This window comes from Carassius carassius, chromosome 35 (genome assembly GCF_963082965.1).
Source record: "Carassius carassius chromosome 35, fCarCar2.1, whole genome shotgun sequence".
Taxonomy (NCBI): Eukaryota; Metazoa; Chordata; class Actinopteri; order Cypriniformes; family Cyprinidae; genus Carassius; species Carassius carassius.
In genome coordinates this window covers 27,541,588-27,561,403 of record NC_081789.1, presented here as the reverse complement: position 1 = coordinate 27,561,403, position 19,816 = coordinate 27,541,588, and the positions used below count along the sequence as shown (strand labels likewise).

The window sequence follows — 19,816 nt, the reverse complement described above, 5'->3', positions numbered from 1 at the left end:
TGAGTCATTTGAATCATTTATTCAAATCAATTTCACTGAAGACACTGATTCATTTGGATTCAAGTTGATGAGCCATTGAATCATTCATTTAATTGATTCACCCAAAAGCGTAACGTTCATTCAGGAACGAAACAGGCGACTGAGTCATTGAATTTTGTTCAACTGATTTGTTCAAATTAATCAATTAATTGAGTCATTAGATTGTTCTTTCAACTGATTGTGTTGTTATGAAATGCAGCTTTGTGTGGACCTATTTCCATTCCAGAACCAAGTTCTGGAAATACTGTGACTAAAATGTTAGTGTCTTGATATTGTTTATTGAACTGTTTAAAGCACTGGAAACCAAGCTGTTGGTCTGAATATCAGTTGGTCGTTGTGTTTATTACATGCGCCCCCCTTCCTCACGATTGACGAGGCCTAATTGTCGGGCATTTCTTAAGACCGTTTAATCGTGATTTCTAACGTTAATTAACAGAAATAAAATTCTGTTATGTATTTAAATATGTAACGTGTCGCCCCTCCAAATATAAGTTGAAATCATTGGAAATATTACTGTTCATAGTCATTATATGACGAATGTTGCTATGCTTCAATCAAGCGCAGATTTCTTTTGCTTAGAATCTCATTTTAAGTGCTGTTGATTGGTCCTTGCGTTCATGTGTTTTGGCTATCATTCTCAACTCTACAAAAGTTCGTTGTTAACAGAAACCTTTAAATTTAAAGGGGGTAATAAACTGAGAAACCAAAATCCCTTGATCTTTTGACATGAAAGAGGCAATTGTACTATAAAAAGATCCTGTTGGTTTCAGAACTGAAAACTTTCTTGTTAGTCTATAATCAGCTTATATTGAAGGCTTATATTCTACTCTAGGATGTAATAGTGTCTAAACATGCCTCCGTGCAAGATCAACACCTGCCTCTACATCGCTGCCTGTTTAGCCCCGCCCATATATTCTACATTCACTGCCTTTTTAGCCCCACCCACTGATTCTACATCACTGCCTTTAGCCCCGCCTTCTGATTCTACATCATTACCTGTTAAACCACGCCCATTAATTCTACATCACTGCCTGTTTAGCTCCACCCACCAATTCTACATCACTGCCTGTTAAACCCCGCCCACCGATTCTACATCACTACCTGTTAAATCCCGCCCGCCAATTCTACATCACTGCTTGTTAAACCCCACCCACCGATTCGACATCACTGCCTGTTTAGCTCCACCCACCAATTCTACATCACTGCCTGTTAAACCCCGCCCACCAATTCTACATCACTGCCTGTTAAACCTTGCCCATCAGTTCTACATCACTGCCTGTTGAACCCCACCCACCGATTCGACATCACTGCCTGTTTAGCTCCACCCACCAATTCTACATCACTGCCTGTTAAGTCCCGCCCACCGATTCTAAATCACTGCTTGTTAAACCCCGCCCACCAATTCTACATCACTGCCTGTTGAACCCCACCCACCGATTCGACATCACTGCCTGTTTAGCTCCACCCACCAATTCTACATCACTGCCTGTTAAGTCCCGCCCACCGATTCTAAATCACTGCTTGTTAAACCCCGCCCACCAATTCTACATCACTGCCTGTTAAACCCCGCCCATCAGTTCTACACCACTGCCTGTTAAACCCTGCCCACCGATTCTGCACCACTATCTTTTAGCCCCGTCCACCGATTCTATGATACTACATTACATTACATTATTTTATTATTGTATATAATTTAACAATTGCAGTTAGTATTAATTTAATATAACAATGCTTTGATGTAATAAAAAATAATAATATAAATAAAAAAATATAGAATAAAAACTTAGGGTTGGTGATGGATTGTAGAAGTATTCTTGCAGATTTAGCTGTGCTTATATATATATAGTGTTGTGTTGGTAAGTGATCATTAAGGCCCAGATCTCAGTGTGTTAGTGTAGTTATATTCCTGGAGCAGAGCTGCGGTCGGTTCTGAACAGCTCAGCATCTGTGAGCTGATGTAACGCCACACTTACAGTAATCAAGCACTTCCTGTTGCATCAGCATCATCAGGTGGAATATAGCACACTTTTCAGCAGTTTTTGTTCCCATTAAAAAATAAATAAATAAAAGGGTTACACAGGTCGTTAAGTTTAATTTAAGTGCATCCAAAAGCACCGTTGAATTGTTGCTTTTCCAGGTGTGCAAATCATTATAAAAAAAGGGTGTAGATTTACTTTGAAACTCAGAAATTTCACTCCGAAACTGCTAGTAACTTTCACAAATAATCCCAAAGAAATTGCAAATAACACACTGAACTAAACATTACATTTTGAAGCAGATAAACTAAAATTGTATTTTTATGTACTACAATGATCTTTGTATTATTGTATTTTATAGTTTATTTCATTACTTTTTTTTTACATTATAGACGTTTGTAGAATAGACGACCAATTTCTAATAAATTACCAGTTGTTTCCCCATGTTTTTCTAAATTTTTAGATAAATACATTAATAAATTTTTATATAATGACAATTTTATTTAATATATAAAAATGAAAATATATATTATATAAAATATATAATTTAAATGTTATCTTTATATAATATTTGCATTTAATATTTAGTATATAAAATATTAAATGTTAAATTAAAAGGAAAAAATATATAGTATTTCTTGTAAAACATGCTTCAATAATATCTTATTTACCAAAGAAAAAAAAAACTTTATCACAAAAAAAAAAAAAAAAAATACTACTGCTTCTAAAACAATAATACCTCCAGAACTTGACTTCAATGTAAGAACTTCAGAATAATTGCTGCAGAAAGGACGGATGAGATACATGTGTGCATTACTCAAAAACCTCTCTAATGGCGAGCATCCATCTTTTTTCCATTTGTAAAAGTTCATATTGCGCTGACCTTCAGCAGATGAACGGATGAAGCAGAGAAATGGCTTCACTTTAATTTATTTATGTTTAATGTGTGGCTCAGGTCCGTCCAGGCACCGCCGCTCTGTTTTCAAGCACTTAAAGCTGAACCAGATCCATCGAGTCGCTGTGCTGGTTTCCATTAAAGATACGATGGGCCCCGACAGACCCCTGAGACCCCGACACACACACACAGTGCTCTGGAGAGTCTCAGCGTTTACAGATGGACGCATTAAAGCTCATATCAGAAGAGTTTTATCAGCGCTCGCTCGTCCAGGTGCATTGATTACGGCTCCTGTAGCTTGTGCCAGGGCCAGAGCTTTGCCAGAATCTAAGTTTTAGAGCAAATCTGTCACTCTACTATATATATGATGCACGATTTAATATACAAAAAAGCTCATCTAGATTTTTTATTTTATTTGCATATGATAATTCTCTCTCTGTCTCTCTCTCTCTCGCGCGATCTATATATATAAAGGATGTTTTGAAAAAATACATAATGTATATATATATATATATATATATATTATATAATGTAAGTATGATAAAGTAGAGAGTGTTTTCAGTGTTACCCGAGCAGTTTTAACCCACATACACACTGATATTGCATCAGCGTCCCCTGACTGAATGTCATCATCACCAAAGCCGCTCGTAATGAAAGCTTGAGGAGAGCGAGACGAGTGTTTGAGCCTGTGTCTGTCCTGAAGCCCGAGGCCATCAGTCGGTTCTGTTCGGCGTGACAGATGCTCTCAGGAGTGTCTCTGAGCGCTGCTGCTTTAATACGATGAAAATGACCCGCTGAAGTCATGCCAGAAACACAGTCCTGGTGTCTAACATGCTCTCGGTGCTTTCACCTGATTTGATGAAGAGGGATAAACCAGGGCTTAAACTGAATAAAACCTAAATAAAACTGAAATTGCGTCAGGGCTCAGTGTGACTGTGATTTAATGGAGTAAGTGTATGCAATGCATGTTTTAGAATGAAGCGTGACTCTGTGTGCTTTAATGGGATTTAACATTTGAAAAAATTAGGAAATTACAACATGCATAAGTGTTATTTTTAATATTTGTAGTAGTATTATAATTGATGAAATTACAATAGCAACTTATTTTGTTTAATCATTTTATTATGTAATAATAATAATGAAAGTAGTTAGTTATGTTGATATGAATGCACACAAGTTTTGGCTAAATTGTGCTGCTGTATTTATTTATTTATTTATTTTACTTTGTTTTGGTAAAAAAAAAATATTTTTGTCTTTTTTAATTTATAATTAAATATAACAATGGAATTACAATAGTAATATTTCTTATTTTGTTTACTATTATTATTTAGTAATAGTATTATTGTTAATAATAATAATAATAATAAATTAATTTGTTATCATTTCAATTAAATAATAATATTATAATTTTGTGAAGCTTTGTTAAATTGTGCAGCTGGATTTTTAAAAATTATTTTCTGTAAGTAAAATTATTATCATTGTTAATTATTTTTTTCTAATGATAATAATAATAATAATTTTTATTATTAGATTTTTTTTACAATAGTAATATTTTTTGTTTAGTATTTGTATTGATTATTATTATTAATACAAATATTTAGTAACATTATCACAAAATAACAAATAATGGCTTAATTGTACAGCTTTTTTTTTTTTTTTTTTTTACAGTTTGCTGTAAAATTTAATTAGTTTTCCTTCTTAATGCTCTTATTTTATAGTGAAATATTACAATAGTAATGTTTCGTATTCTGTTTAATGTTTTTATTGGCAGTTATAATACCAGTAATTAGTTAGATTTACACTCACAATGCAATTTTAGCCAAATTGTGCCGTTTTTTTACAGAAAAATTCCAATGTGATTTTTTTTAACCTCTAAATCATGCAGCCATTAGATAAATACTGTGACGCGTGTCAGTGTGCAGCAGTGTGCTTGATTTCTACACCGATGCATCCAGTTTATCCACACAACTTCTCCAAGTAACTGTCTAATTGGTGAAGTGACGCAGACTTTAAAGAGCAACTGAGACTTGGGTCTGAAATGTGCTTTGTGTGTGTTCTGCTGAAGGAAACTGGCGAAGAAGCGTAAGGAAACGCTGAGCAACACGAGGCAGGAGATGACGGTGATGGTGAACTCCATGGATAAGAGCTACGCTGAGCAGGGCACCAGCTGCGACGAGGCCATTTCATTCATGGACACACACAACCTGAACGGACGCTGTGAGTCTCTGAGCATCACACCACAGTGAACACTGAACACCACACAGCTGTCTTCTGTACTGAGCAAGTATCCTAAAGTGATTTAATGCATCTTATCTGTGACCCTAGCAATAGGCAACAATACATTGTATGGGTCAAAATTTGAATTTTTTCTTTTAGCACAAAAAAATTAGGATATTAAGTAAAGATCATGTTCCATGAAGGTATTTTGCAGGTTTTATACCGTAAATATATCAAAACTAAATGTTTGATTAGTGATATGCATTGCTAAGAACTTAATCCGAACAACTTTAAAGATGATTTTCTAAATATTTAGATTATTTTGCTCCCTCAGATTCCAGATTTTCAAATAGTTGTATCTCAGACAAATATTGTCCTATTTATTTATTTTTGAAATGTAATAATTCCATTGTAATGCTTCAATTAAATTGTACTAACAAAAGAGGATGTCTAATCAATTAAATTCATGAAACTCTAACCAATTCTGAATTCATAAATATTGTAACAATAATTGTAGCTCATTGATTTTTTTCTGAAATTTTGTTTTCTGTTTTAAAATTTTAGGTTCTATTTTAATGTTTTAATTAAATTTAATTCATAAAACTTTAACCATTTAACCACAATAATAGTGTCCTATGATTTCTTTTTATGTATTTATTTATGAATGATATTTGGATTCCATTTTAATGGTTGAATTGAATTTTTGTAATCTAATCAATTGATTTCATAAGACTATAACAATTAAAAAAAATTATTACAATTTTAATAATTATAAAAACTTGATTTTCTTGAAATTCTGTGTGGTTTTTATTTATTAATTCAATCATTTATTTATTTATTTTTCATTTATTCATTTATTTATGCTGTTATAAAGATGTATAATCAAGAAAGTTTACTATTTAACGATTTAAATCATATTTTGCAATGTAATCCCTTTATTTTATTTCTATTTTATTATTTTGGCAAACAAAGTGCTGCACAGCAGAGACAGCAGAAAATAGCTGAAAAATTGTTTGATATTGATTATGTAAAATGATTAGTAAACTGTACTATTCTTATTTATATTTAATAATAATAATTATATTATTATTCATATTTATGTTTTACAGTAGTAATATATTTCTATCATAATGTTTTAAGACACTATTCTGTGTAAGTGTTCATCCCTACTCCCAAATTTTGCAGAATTAAATCAAAAGTTAATTCCGTCCACATTTTCCACATCACCAGATTCATAAGGTGGTTATTATGATTGATTGAGACATGATTTACAGACAGTGTCTCGGCCGTCCTGCTCACAGTGAAAGTGAAATACAGAGTACAACGAAATCATCTTTGATCACGTGACAGTGTAGTTTAATATTGCATCCCTCAGCTTCTGTGACAGACGTGTGGCTCTGTGTGAAGTGGCCACAAACAGGGATAAATAAATAAAGATGGGCTCTTAACGTGACCTTCTCCTGCTGTCTGTGATTGACTGACACTTTAGCATTCTCATACTGACAGAACCAGCCTGTAGTCTGTAGTAAAACACGACTGCTTTCTCCTTTTCATGAGTTCAAGTTGAAATACTAAAAAAACAAAAAAATGTTACAACTCCATGAATAAAATCTATATAGATACATTGAAATAAAATAAAAAAACACTACAAAATTGCAAAAACTTTGACTAAAATGTAAAGTAAAAACAATAAATGTTAAAAAACATTTAAAATATCAGAATAGTCAGAAACTAAAATAACCAATGCTGAATAATCTAAAACTAAACACTATATAGACAGTACTAGTATCTATATAAAGGGATAAACTTTAATAGTATATTAGTATAATCTAAAACTTTAAAACTAAAACTTTAAAACTAGATAGATTTTTTTAAAGACAAAAATGCACAGTACAATTTTTAAAATGTTTACTTAAATTTTAAATAAAAATATGAAGAGAAAATCTAAATCAAAATATTAACAAAAGCTTTAAACATATATCAGTAGTATACTAGAACAACAAACTAAAACGTAAAAGCTATTTGGATATTTAAAAAAACTACTAAACAAAAAACTAAATTACTAAAACTTTGACTAAAATTAAAATGAAAAAAAAAAAAATCAATAAACGTAGAAAATAAATAGTAAATAAAATCTACTTCAAAATATTTACTAATTTTAAAAGTGTATCAGTAGTCAGAAACCAAAATAACCAAAACAAAATAATCTTTGACTAAACATTATATAGACATAAAAAATATGATACTATAAAATATAAAAATAAAATCTAGATAAAGGTTTTAACAAACTTTATAGTATATTAACAGTATACTAAAGTAACTAAAGCTAAATAATATAAAACTGAAAACTAAAATTTCCTAAAAACTATATATATATATATATATTAAAACAAAAATGCACAGTAAAATTAACAAAAATACTAAAATGAACATTGAAAGAACAAAATCTAAATCAAAATTTTTACAAAACTAACAACTAAAACTAAAAAAAAATTAATCTTTAAAGCTACAGTAATTAGAAATTTAAAAAAACATTGACAAAAACATACAACAGAATTACTAAAACTAACTAAATTAACATGAAAACAGAAAATTCACAAACAATTTAAAAGTATACAAAAATAACGCAAATTAAATAAAATGGTCTAAAAATATAAAACTAAAAGGTAATAAAAATACTATATAGACAATAAAAATGGCAAAATATTATATTTAATTCAAAATATAAACAAAAAAGACACATGCTGTTTATATGACAGTTTTTAAGATTAACAATATCAAAATACAAATAAAACTCATTAAATAATTGTATAGGGACATGTTTGATTCATACAGAAATGTAAGTCACTGAAATCTTTGTCAGTGTTTTAAGAGTTCAGATGTATTCATCACATCCTGCTTGCTTTTTTCTTCTGAAAGCTGTCTCCTCGCCGTCGTCGTTCACCATGAAGACTAACACACTGAGCACCGCTGTGCCAAACTCCTACTATCCAGGTAAAGCTCAGCGTTCCTCTGTTCTGCCTCAGACTGCTGTGCTTTTGTCACGTCTGTTTCTGTGCTCTGCTCAGCTGAGACTCCCTTCAACTCACATCTATAACTTTGAGCTCATCTGTATCCACTAAAGAGTACAGAAAGACACTTTTAGAAGATAATATCCTTCAAAAGTTTGGGGTCAGTAAGATTTAATTTTTAGTTTTTAGGAAACGTTTACAAAAACATCAGTTTTATTTCTTGCAATGAAATAAACTTAATTCAAATATGCTAAATTAAAATTTTTAAAGCTTATTTCATTCCAAATATCATAAAAAAACGTAAAAAAAATAAAAATAAAATTTGCATTACTTCACATAATATAAACTTTAACTGAATAAATATACATTAAAAATGATTCTATATATCCTAAAAAAAAAGTTACTTGAAATTAAATAAACTTCAACTAAAATATACCAAACAAACTCAAATAAAAATGAAAACTACTATCTAAAATATTAAAACTTTAGTATTTGTTTAATTTAACTTGATGTACTAAAGAACTGAAATAAAAATGTAATACAAAAGTAACTACAAAATTACTAACACTAACTAAAATTAAAATAAACTAATATAATTTTGAATATAAATTATTATTTAAAGCTATAATAATATCTTAATTATTTAATAAGGTCATATTAAATTTATCAAAAGTGACAGTAAGGACATTTATAATATTTCACAAAATGTATATTTCAAATAAATGCTGCCTTTAGAACCTGAAAAATAAAATGTATCACAATTTCCACGAAATTATTGAGCAGCACAACTGTGTTCAACACTGATAATAATCAGAAATGTTTCTTGAGCAGTAAATCATCATATTATTCTGATTTCTGAAGATCATGTGACACTGAAGACTGGAGGAATGATGCTGAAAATACAGCGGAGCATCACAGAAATAAATTACACTTTAACACAGATTCACACAGAAAACAGCTGCTTTACACTAGAATAATATTTCACAATTTTACAGTTTTTTTAATCAAATAAATGCACATACAAAATAAAAAATTACTGACCCCAAACTTTTTTCTACGGGCAATTTGGTCACCAGCTAATTAACTATGTCAAACCATTTCATGGGGTCTATGGGTAACCAGTTATGTCTGTATGGCCACCTGTTTAACCTTCTTGACTAATGCAGTCTTGACTTGATCTGGATCAGTGTGGACTGAACCGCTTTTCTCTTCTCTGTAAACCTCTGCACGTCTCTCGGCCGTGAGCAGATCCCTTCGTGCCGACCGCAATCTTAGGTGAGAAAACCTCTGTTTCTGTTTCCACACATGACGGCGTCCTGAGAACAGCTTGTTTGTGTTGACGAGAGACAGACAGGAAGTAGATCTGACGCTTCCTCACATTCATACCTGCCTGCTTTTCTCTTCTGTGTGAGACTTGAGGGTTTATTCCTCCCCGAGCCGAGGCTTCACCCCATCCCATCCGCATTCGGTGTCGTGCGTGTGACGTCACGTATGTCTATGACCTCTCATGTGCATGGACAGATAATGTGGACCGGATGAGGGGGGAGTGACAGTGTGGCACGAACGAATAAAGCGACCCATCTTCATTCCCATCAGTGTCTTCAGACACACTCTTTAAGCTCACGATAGCATTAAAAACACACTTTGTCTTTATAAAATCAATTGTGCACATGCCAGTTTTTAGAGCAGTACCCATTTTATTGCTAAACTATGAACTAAATACAGCTCCAAAACACTACACTGAATTATGTCTTGGGTTCAGTAAGTATTTTCCCCATTCATTCATTTGAAAGACAATAAAAATATAATTCTGAAAATTTACATTAAATATTTTTAATTTACTCAAATAAAATATATATTTTATTGCAGTTATCAGAAAAATCCTTAGTGTTATTCAAAGTAAAATAAACTTCAACTGAAGTATACAAAAAAAAAATCCATTTATTTTAGCTAGTCGCGACACTTCTATTAATTTTACTTGAAAACTGAAATGAAAGTGGATAATAAAGCAAATAAAAATTACAAAAACACACAATACAATTACTAAAACGTTAACTAAAATTACTATGAAAACAGAAAATATTTTTATTCATCAATGAGGCATTAATTTTATCAAAGGTGGCATTTCTAATGTTACAAAAGGTTTCTCTTCGAATAAATGCTGTTCTTTTGAACTTCTATTCATCTGTGAATCCTGAAAAATAAAATGCATCACGGTTTTCCAAAAATATTATGCAGCACAACTGTGTTCAACATTGGAAAAACATAAATAAATAGTGGTTAAAAAGTACAAAATGTAATATTTTATTGAGATCTGTGTGAGAAGAGGTTGAAATAATGTTGCAATATCAATGTTGATTTGATTGGCAAAACTAATATCTTCTACATCCATGATATTTGATTTGCTTGTAAATAAACAATGAATGGTGAGCAAGTGAGCACAAGTCTTAATCAATATTTGTTTTAAGAAGTTTTGTACAAGAAGTAAAATGTTGAAACAACGTTTCTGTATCAACACTAATTTTATTTGCAAAACTGAAACAAAATTCTAATATAATTCAGCCTTGATGCATCACATTGACTCCTGCGTGAACACATTTGGAAATGTGGTTGAAATAATGTAAGTTGTTGTTTCAACGTAAAAAAGGGCTAAACGTTTGTAAAAAGATTTTAAAAAATTCAACACTGAAATTAAACTGAAACAAAACTAAAAAAAATCAACCTTGAGCCATGAATGTGATCTACCTGTGAATAACCTAAAGTTTGAAATGTGATTGAAATAATTTAAATTGATAATGTCAACGCTGACAACGTTTAGTTGCGAATAGCTCTAAAAAAATTTACAAAATACTTAGAAATCAACAATTAAATTAATAAATAATGTATGTTGATGTTTTAAAACTGAAAATTTGTTTAGATTTAAATGGTTGTGAAAATGAAAACATAATGTTTACAACTCAACATTGAAATTTGAACAAGATCTGTAGGAAATCAACTTTGAACAATGACATTAAATTAATAATGTCAGAGTTGAAATAATGTCAGTGTTGTTTCAAGGTTCCCAAAACATTAGAGTTCAACATTCAAATTTTAGCCAGATCTGTAAGAAAGTAAGACGTGGAAAAACGTTGCGAGGTCATTGTTGATTTGATCGGCAAAATTCAACACTGAATCAATCATTGAAATGTGGTTGAAATAAAGTCAGTTGTTATATCAGTGTTGAAAAACATTGGCATTTAATGCAAATAATTTTAATGTTCAGTAAGATCAGTGTCATTTCGATTTGTAACATTAAAACTAAATTCAACACTGATTCAATTCACCCATGAAGAAAAACAATTATGTTTAATGTAAAAGCATTACCCAAGTACTTAAAATTCTGAATTAAAATATTAACAAGATCTATATATGTATATAGAAGTAAAACAGCATTGCTAGGAAATGGTTGATTTGATTTGCGAAAACAAAACAAAATTCAACACTGAATCAGCCTTGATCCATGACATTGAATAAGCATTGAACTGTGATTAAAACTTCAACATTGAAATTTGAAAAAGATCTGTAAGAAGTGGAAACAATGTTGCGAGGTCATTGTTGATTTCATCGGCAAAATTGAAAAAAAATTCAACACTGAATCAACCATTGAAATGTTGTTAAAATAAAGTCAGTTGTTATAACAATGTTTAAAAACATTGGCATTTAATGCAAAAATGTTCAGTAAGATCAATGCCAATGCGATTTGCAAGATTGATACAAAATTCACCACTGATTCAATTCACCCATGAACAAGCATTGAAATAATGCATGTTGTTGTTTCAACATTGAAAAACAATTGTTTAATGCAAAAGCATTACTAAAGGAAACAACGAGTAAACATTGAACTGTGATTAAAAACTTAAATATTGAAATTTTAACAATTTCTTAGGAAACGTGCAACATTGAAACAACATTGCAAGATCAATGTCATTACGATTTGCAAAACCGAAACCAATTTGAACACTTGATCCATGATAATCTCTGAATCACGTAAACCTCCGAGCTCTATTTAGAAAGGTTTATCTGTTAACGTTGGAGGGTCTGAATGGGGTTTGTACTCGGGGAACCCGAGCGTCGAGCAGGTTCAGATTCGGCCTCGTCTCATTCCTTCATTTCGACACCTCAGACGGTTCAGAGGAAGTCAGTCAGAACCTCAGATACTCTCTGGACTTCATGTGTAGCTGCTCTTGCTTCAACTATCTTGTTGCTTACACCCTTTTTCCTCTCTCTTCCTGTTTTCTTTCTTCACGTTTAACCTATGTATCCTCTTAAAAAGTGCCCATTAATGGTAAGTTGCCAATCGGCCCTGTGTTTTTTTGGGGGTGACTGTCAGTGGGATCTGCTCCCCCCTCTCCCCTCAAACCGTGTCGCCTCTCTCGCATGGCCTTGTGTCGCATTTCGCCTCCCATTAGCTAGCATGGCGTCACCCGTGACCGCCCTCTTCATACATACAGTACACCGCTGGCCAAAATCATCAGAACACTAGTATTTCCACCAGCTTAAAGAATGGTTTCAAGTCAGCTATTTCTGTCTTAAAACCATTTTTAGCTGGTGGAAATACTACCGATCTTATCATTTGTGGCATTGGTGTAAATGTGACACCCTTCACTCACCTGCATCCCCAAATGTGCTTTCTTTTGGTATTGGTTCCCAACCCTGTCGTGAAGGTGCCACATCCAGACATCACCATTTCACCATTCGTGCGACCTCATTTTGACATCGGATAGCCAGTTTCTTTAGCTAGAACAGACGGCTTGGTTTTGTTGGTTCTGTTTATGCACATGTTTGGACTCGACTCACCTGTTGTTCTGTGCTCATCTCTTCATGTAGTCGTCAACCTACTGCTCATCCAGTCCTTCACAGTTTGCGTTTGCTGAGCGTTTGTCCCTTGCGTTTTTCCCGTCAGATGAAAACCACACCATGAACAGCGAGACCAGCAGCTTGGTTCAGTCGCACACTCACTCCTTCAAGAAGCGCGAGGCGGTGGATGTCCCATATCAGACGGGACAGCTTCATCCGGCCATCCGTGTGGCCGATCTCCTCCAGCACATCACACAGATGAAGTGTGCCGAGGGTTACGGCTTCAAAGAGGAATACGAGGTGGGTCCTTTTGCTTATTTGTGACCCTGGAGTACAAAACCAGTCATAAGGCTAAATAAATCATCTCTCCATAGATGTGTGGTTTGTTCTGAGAAGACAATATTTGTTTGAGATACAACTATGTGAAAATCAGGAATCTGAGGATGCAAATAATTTAAATATCGAGAAAATCATCTTTAAAGTTGTTCAAATTAATTATTAGCAATGCATATTACTAATCAAACATTAAGTTTTGATACACTTACAGTAGAAAATCTACAAAATATTACTTACCGTATTTTTTGGACTATAAGTCGCACCTGAGTATAAGTCGCATCAGTCCAAAAATACGTCATGATGCGGAAAAAAACATATATAAGTCGCACTGGACTATAAGTCGCATTTATTTAGAACCAAGAACCAACAGAAAACATTACCGTCTCCAGCTGCGAGAGGGTGCTCTATGCTGCTCAGTGTAGACTACAGGAGCACTGAGCAGCATAGAGCGCCCTCTCGTGGCTGTAGACGGTAATGTTTTCTCTTGGTTCATTTCTCTCAGTTCATGTCTAATTAATTTTGATAAATAAGTCGCACCTGACTATAAGTCGCAGGACCAGCCAAACTATGAAAAAAAGTGCGACTTATAGTACGGAAAATACGGTAATATCCTAATGATTTTTGGCATAAAAGAGAAATGTATAATTGTGACTCATACAATGTATTGTTGTCTATTGCTACAAATATACGTCTGAGACTTATGACTGTTTTTGTGCTGCATGGTCACAATTTGTCTTTCGTTTAATCTCCATATCATTTGTTTCATCACATGTTTCTATGTCACTGCATGCTATTTGCATATTATTTTTTAAGGGTGGTAATTGAATATAATCACCACACTCATCCCAATGTCATTCCAAACTTCACGAAAGGAGATGTTAGACACGTTTTTTCACAGACGTTTTGTTAAATATCTCTTTTTGAAAGTCATATAGGTTTGAAATGATAACTTATTAACTTATTCATTTTTGGCTGAACTGTTCTATTGATATTCCCTGCAAAAACCTTTTTGCTCAATGTTTTTGTCTTGTTTTTCAGTGCAATTATGTGAACTTTTTTTAATCGAAACATTAACTAAGTATCAAAGTGACGACATTAAGTCCTTAAAGAGTTTATGCTTAAAAGAAACAAAAGAAACTAATTGTATCAAGGGGAAAAGAGAAATCAACTTTAAAGGGAATATGTTATTATTATTTTTTGGACCCCATTAGCAGATAATTTTCAGAAAGCAAGACTCAATATACTCTTGTTTGTTTGTTGCAAGATCTATTTTGTTGAGATGCAAAATAACTTATATTAAGTTATAAAAGTTATAAAATGTTTATCTTATAAGTTTATGCTTAAAAAGAATTATTCATATGGAAAACAAAATGTATTTTATTCTCCCATTGACAGATTTTTTTAATTTTAATTGTTCATATCTTAAATAATTTTGCATATAAAGTAAATGTATCTTAATCTAACTATATTTAGATAGCATTTTTGTCTTATTTTTAAAATAAAATATTTTATTATTATTATTATTATTTATTTTATTTTTTTATTAAGTGAATTTGTTCTTAAAACCAGAAAAATATCTGGCAAAGGCATCAGAAAAGTAAACTTTATTTTAGGGAAAACTATTGATTTTCTTAACCCACTGACTTATTTTTATTTTTTAATTATTTTATCGTATTAAGCATAAACTAATTTAATTTTAATGTATTTTTTTAAACAAGACTTAATATCTAATATCTAAATAATTTTGCTTCACAAGTAGAAGTATCTTGATTGAAGTATTTTCAGATAACATTTTTGTCTCGTCTTCCAGTAAATATTTCTAAACCAAGATACATTTACTTGTTTTCTAAAAAAAATTAAGTTACTAATAAGAACTAATAAACTTAAATCAAAGAGGAAAAAAAATATTTTTTTTCTGACCCCATTGGCACATTTCTTTCTTATTTTAGAAATAAACTAAACAACACTTAATTTCTTAAATCATTTTGCATAAGTAAATGTGTCTTGATTTAAGAACACTTAAGTATTTTGCCTTGTTTTTCAATACAAACATCTAAATATACTTAAATCAAGATACATTTACCTGAGAAGCAAATTATTATTAAAATTATTAAATACAGTCTCATTTTCTGAAAAAATGTGAAGCGAGATGATGCTTAAAACAGTAAAAATGTATATATTCGTGTTTTAATTACCCCATTGGCAGATATTTCTTAAGCATAAACTCACTTAAATGTGATAATTTATAAGTCATTATGCTTCTGAAGTAAATATATACTAAAGATCTAAGATTGTGTAGATATTTATGCTGGAACACAAGACAGAAATACTGAGAAAGAGCATTGTTTGCAGTGCTCATGTCATCACCAAACCACTGTTGAATCCCGTTAAGCGCACAAGCTTTAGCTCTCGTCTACACACACACACACACACACACGCGAGCTGTTTGTTAATGTCTAAAGCGCCTGAGACTCGAGTTGCAGCTGTGTTTGTGCATCCTCTCACTGTAACCTCACAGCTTTATCCTTCACATCTCAATGAAATGAATATTTCAGCCCAGACCGCGGTTGGGTTGCGAGCCGCCCGAGGGCTCGATTCATTATGGATAAAGATGGTTTTTAGAGTTCAGGTAGACGTCGAGTTCAGCTCTCACTCCTCCATCTGAAAGTTGCTTGTCTTTACTGTGTTTTTCTCCTCCATGTTGAATAGTGGATTGAGATGACCAACACTAAAATATTCCCTTATCTTTCCTTTTGCTTCGTGTTATTCCGTACATTAACTTTGGAAAAGATAAACGAGGTAAGCAGCCCTTTTTGGATGTATGTAAGATGTTTTAGTTTTGTTGGATCCCGATTGTCCTGTAGTTTCATCAGTCTTACGTTAGCAACTGTTGCCGCCCGCCGTGTTATCAGACAGGATGTTGTTCTTCTTCTATTGTGAGGTTCTGTGTTTTAATGAGTTGCGTAAAATAGCATCGAAAGCTTTCCAGAAGTATGGATTTTTTGTGCATCTTTAAATAATCTCGGGTCATTCATGTATCATTTTCACTGTAAAAACAAGTGTTTGATCAGAGTTAATATAGAAAAAATAAAAGCAAAGCCATAAGAGAAAAAAAATGTTACTTGAAATAAAATAAAGTTGATATGAAATAAAATTAAATATAGTTTAAGACAACATTTATTATTTTCTATTTAACTTGATGAATTAAAGTAACTAAAATACAAATAAAATAACTCAACTTTTTTTTGTCTTGCAATTCACTTTTTCCAGAATTGGCATTCGGAATTTATTAGAATTTGTATTTTTATTATTTGTAATTTTTTTTTTCGAATTTCCAAATTATGCTTTTTTTTTTTTTTTTTTTTTTTTTTTTATTCTTGATTTAAGAATATTTTTATTTTTATTAAAATTTATTATTTTCAGAGATATAAAATCAGAATTGCAAGATATAAACTTTTTTATGAGAAGAATACTCAGAATTGAGTTATAAAAAGTACACTATTACCTTTTTATTTTTATTACAGGGTGGAAATGATCTTCCATAATATTTCATAAATAAATATAAAAAGTAATAAATGACAAAAAAACAACAAATTACTAAAACTTTAACTAAAAATAAAATGAAAACAGAGCATCAGTTAAATTAAAACTGTTTTTTTTCTTCTTTTTTCAGTTTTAAATCATGGTCATATTTCAAATTACTATTATTATTTTGTTATCACACAGCAGAAACAAGCTTCCCTAATATATAAAAAAAATTAATAAAAATGACAAATAAATTCTAAAATAAAGTGATTTCACAAATTCTTTGGTTTTTAAATCATGTTATGACACAATTGAACTATTTCTTTAGATAGAAACAGTGTCACATCTCAAATCGCATTAAAAACTGTCTCAGGAAGTTTATTTGTGGATAAAATTCATCAGAAGCTTCCGGACCACACTGCTTTGCTTTCCTAGTCGCTGTCAGACGTCACAGAGGTGCAGAGCATGCTGGGATGCATAACAATAAAGAGCAGCAGGGAACCGACAACATGCATTATTGAGCTGGCCTGATGCTTGTTTTATTCATGCTTGTTTTGACATCTTTCAGAGAGTGTGTGTTATTCGGCATCAAATTCATTTCATGACTCTGTTTATTAGATTTGATTCCACCTCCTGCTTTTATACTCAGTTAATGTTATCGTTCGAGCCGCTCCGCTCATTCTGGACCAATCCAGATCCGGTGTTTAGCATCGTGCTCATGATTCCAGTCTTGTGTCTGATTGGCTGTGGTTTTGAGGCTCAGCCAATCAGAGCGAGTGGCCTTGAGGGACAGAAACAGCCTGGAGCTTCCTGCCAGCCATTTCTCCATCCGCTCCATTCCAGTCTGCTCTGAAGCTCATTTATTCAGCACCACATTCTTATATTTCAAAAGATTATTTTCCCATCAAGCAAGGTCTGAAAGTCATTATTCTCTCCTGCTTCACTTCAGCGACTCTTAAAGAGACAGTTCACCTGGGAATAAAAGTACTGTTGTTTTAGTGTCGCTGAAAAACTCTTATAGTTTTTGGTAATATTTTGAATTCGGTTTTATTTTTATATTTTCTGTTTTTATTAATTTCTTTGTTGAAATGTAGTAATTTTACGTTTTTATTATCTCTATATTTATTATCTTTTTTAAGTGTTTAAAATCAGTTTTAAATATAAATGGTTTGTTATTAGGTTAAATTAAATAAAAATGAGAAATGTTGCTTTTGAAATTGACTAGAATAGAAATGTTTAAAAAAAAACATTTTTTTTTAGAATAAAATAAAAAAAAAATTTGCTCTTGCTTTGTATTAGTAGTTTTTTTGTCTATATACTTTTTATCAAGTTTAGGTTTTAGTTATTTTAGTACTTCAACTTGAACTAAATGAAAATGAGAAATGTTGGTTTGGAAACTAGCCAATAAAATATATATTTTTAAATATTTCATTTATTTTAGGTAATAAAAATAACAAAAATAATAAGAAAAATATTTTGTATTTAATTTATTTCGTTTAATGTTTATGTTCATTGTATTTGTATTCAGTTTTTTTTTTATAAATTTGTTTTTATATTTAATTTATTTCTATATTTATTTTTATTTCATATAATTTTTTTTTTATTAAAACTTAATTAAAACTTAATTAATTTATTTCAGTTTTAGTTTTTTATTGTTCGACTCACCCTAATGTCGTTCTGAACCATTAAGCCTTTGGATAATCACAAATTAAGATATTTTTAATAAATCCTGAGAGTTTTCTCTTCCTTCACTGAAAGGGAACCAAAACCTAAAAGATCCAAAAAGATCATAAATGTGTCACAAAACGAATCCATGTGAATCGAGCGCTTTAATTCATAGACACAATCATTTTATATGATAAACAGATTGTATTTGTCTTTTTATTTACATCTTAACAATGATCTAAACCACTCAGAGTACAAATATCTTCATTTGTGTTTTAAAGATTGACAAAGTTTTCTGGTTTGATTTATGAAGGAGTTTACACTTCCTGTAAGTTGAGGCAGTTTTCCTGCGTGTCTTGTTTTTGTACACCAGTAAAAGCTCTCCGAAGCGCTGTCAGTGTTTGTTTGACAGAAGCTTCTTGGCTGTGTAAACACTCTCGGAGGCGTGTGTGTGTGTGTGTGTGTGTGTGTGTGTGTCTGACTCAGTTGTCATGATTTTCCCGCTGCGCTGGCGTTGGACTCCTGCATCTCATTATCTGAGAGGTGTTTGTCAGTGGCTCGTACTTTCGTCTCGTCTCGCTGAATAACAAACTGAAAAACAAAACCTCGCTTCAGGAGGAAACTAACAGAGAAGAAGCGTCAACCTTCATTAAACTGGCTCTCATGTCTCTTTAAGTGCATCTGCATTTCATGATGTTTACAAAACTATACACTAGTCAACATTTGAACTGGATCAAAACATTTCATCAAAGTTCTCCTTAAACCTGAAACCAAAATGTTGACTACTGTACTGTATTTATATATTATATACATTATTTATATACTTCAAATAAACCTTCTCTTCATCTGTGAATCCTGAAAAATAAAATGTATCACGGTTTTTCACAGATATATTGTTCAGCTGTTCAACTGTGTTCAACACTGATAATAATCAGAAATGTTTCTTGAGCAGTAAATCATCATATTATTCTGATTTCTGAAGATCATGTGACACTGGAGACTGGAGGAATGATGCTGAAAATACAGCGGAGCATCACAGAAATAAATTACACTTTAACACAGATTCACACAGAAAACAGATGATTTACATTAGAATAATATTTCACTATTTTTACACTATGTTTGATCATATAAATTTGGCTTCGGTGAGCAGAAGAGACTCTTTCAGAATGGTTTTAACAGTAGTGCATTTGAAGTCTTTCTGTTTCTTTAAGTCTTCTAAAGGTTAACATGCTGGAAATGAAAGAGCGATGCAGGTTAAATCGGACTCATCCGTGTCTCGAGAAACCACAACACTTTCCTTCTAACCACACAGC

The 19,816-nt window shown here is 31.8% G+C and overlaps 1 protein-coding gene across 10 annotated transcripts in view; it reads left to right on the top strand.

Moving 5' to 3' along the window:
* Nucleotides 1-19,816, top strand: part of LOC132116459 (receptor-type tyrosine-protein phosphatase mu-like) — a 214,041-nt gene that overhangs the window by 155,585 nt on the left and 38,640 nt on the right. For 4 of the 10 annotated variants that reach the window (XM_059525292.1, XM_059525287.1, XM_059525294.1 and 1 more), the window contains 4 exons: nt 4,976-5,127; nt 8,047-8,121; nt 9,387-9,413; nt 13,081-13,274. In XM_059525292.1, the coding sequence (XP_059381275.1) occupies nt 4,976-5,127; nt 8,047-8,121; nt 9,387-9,413; nt 13,081-13,274 (448 nt within the window). The remainder of the gene's footprint in view (nt 1-4,975; nt 5,128-8,046; nt 8,122-9,386; nt 9,414-13,080; nt 13,275-19,816) is intronic. The other 6 variants (XM_059525288.1, XM_059525295.1, XM_059525291.1 and 3 more) reach the window with 2 other exon arrangements.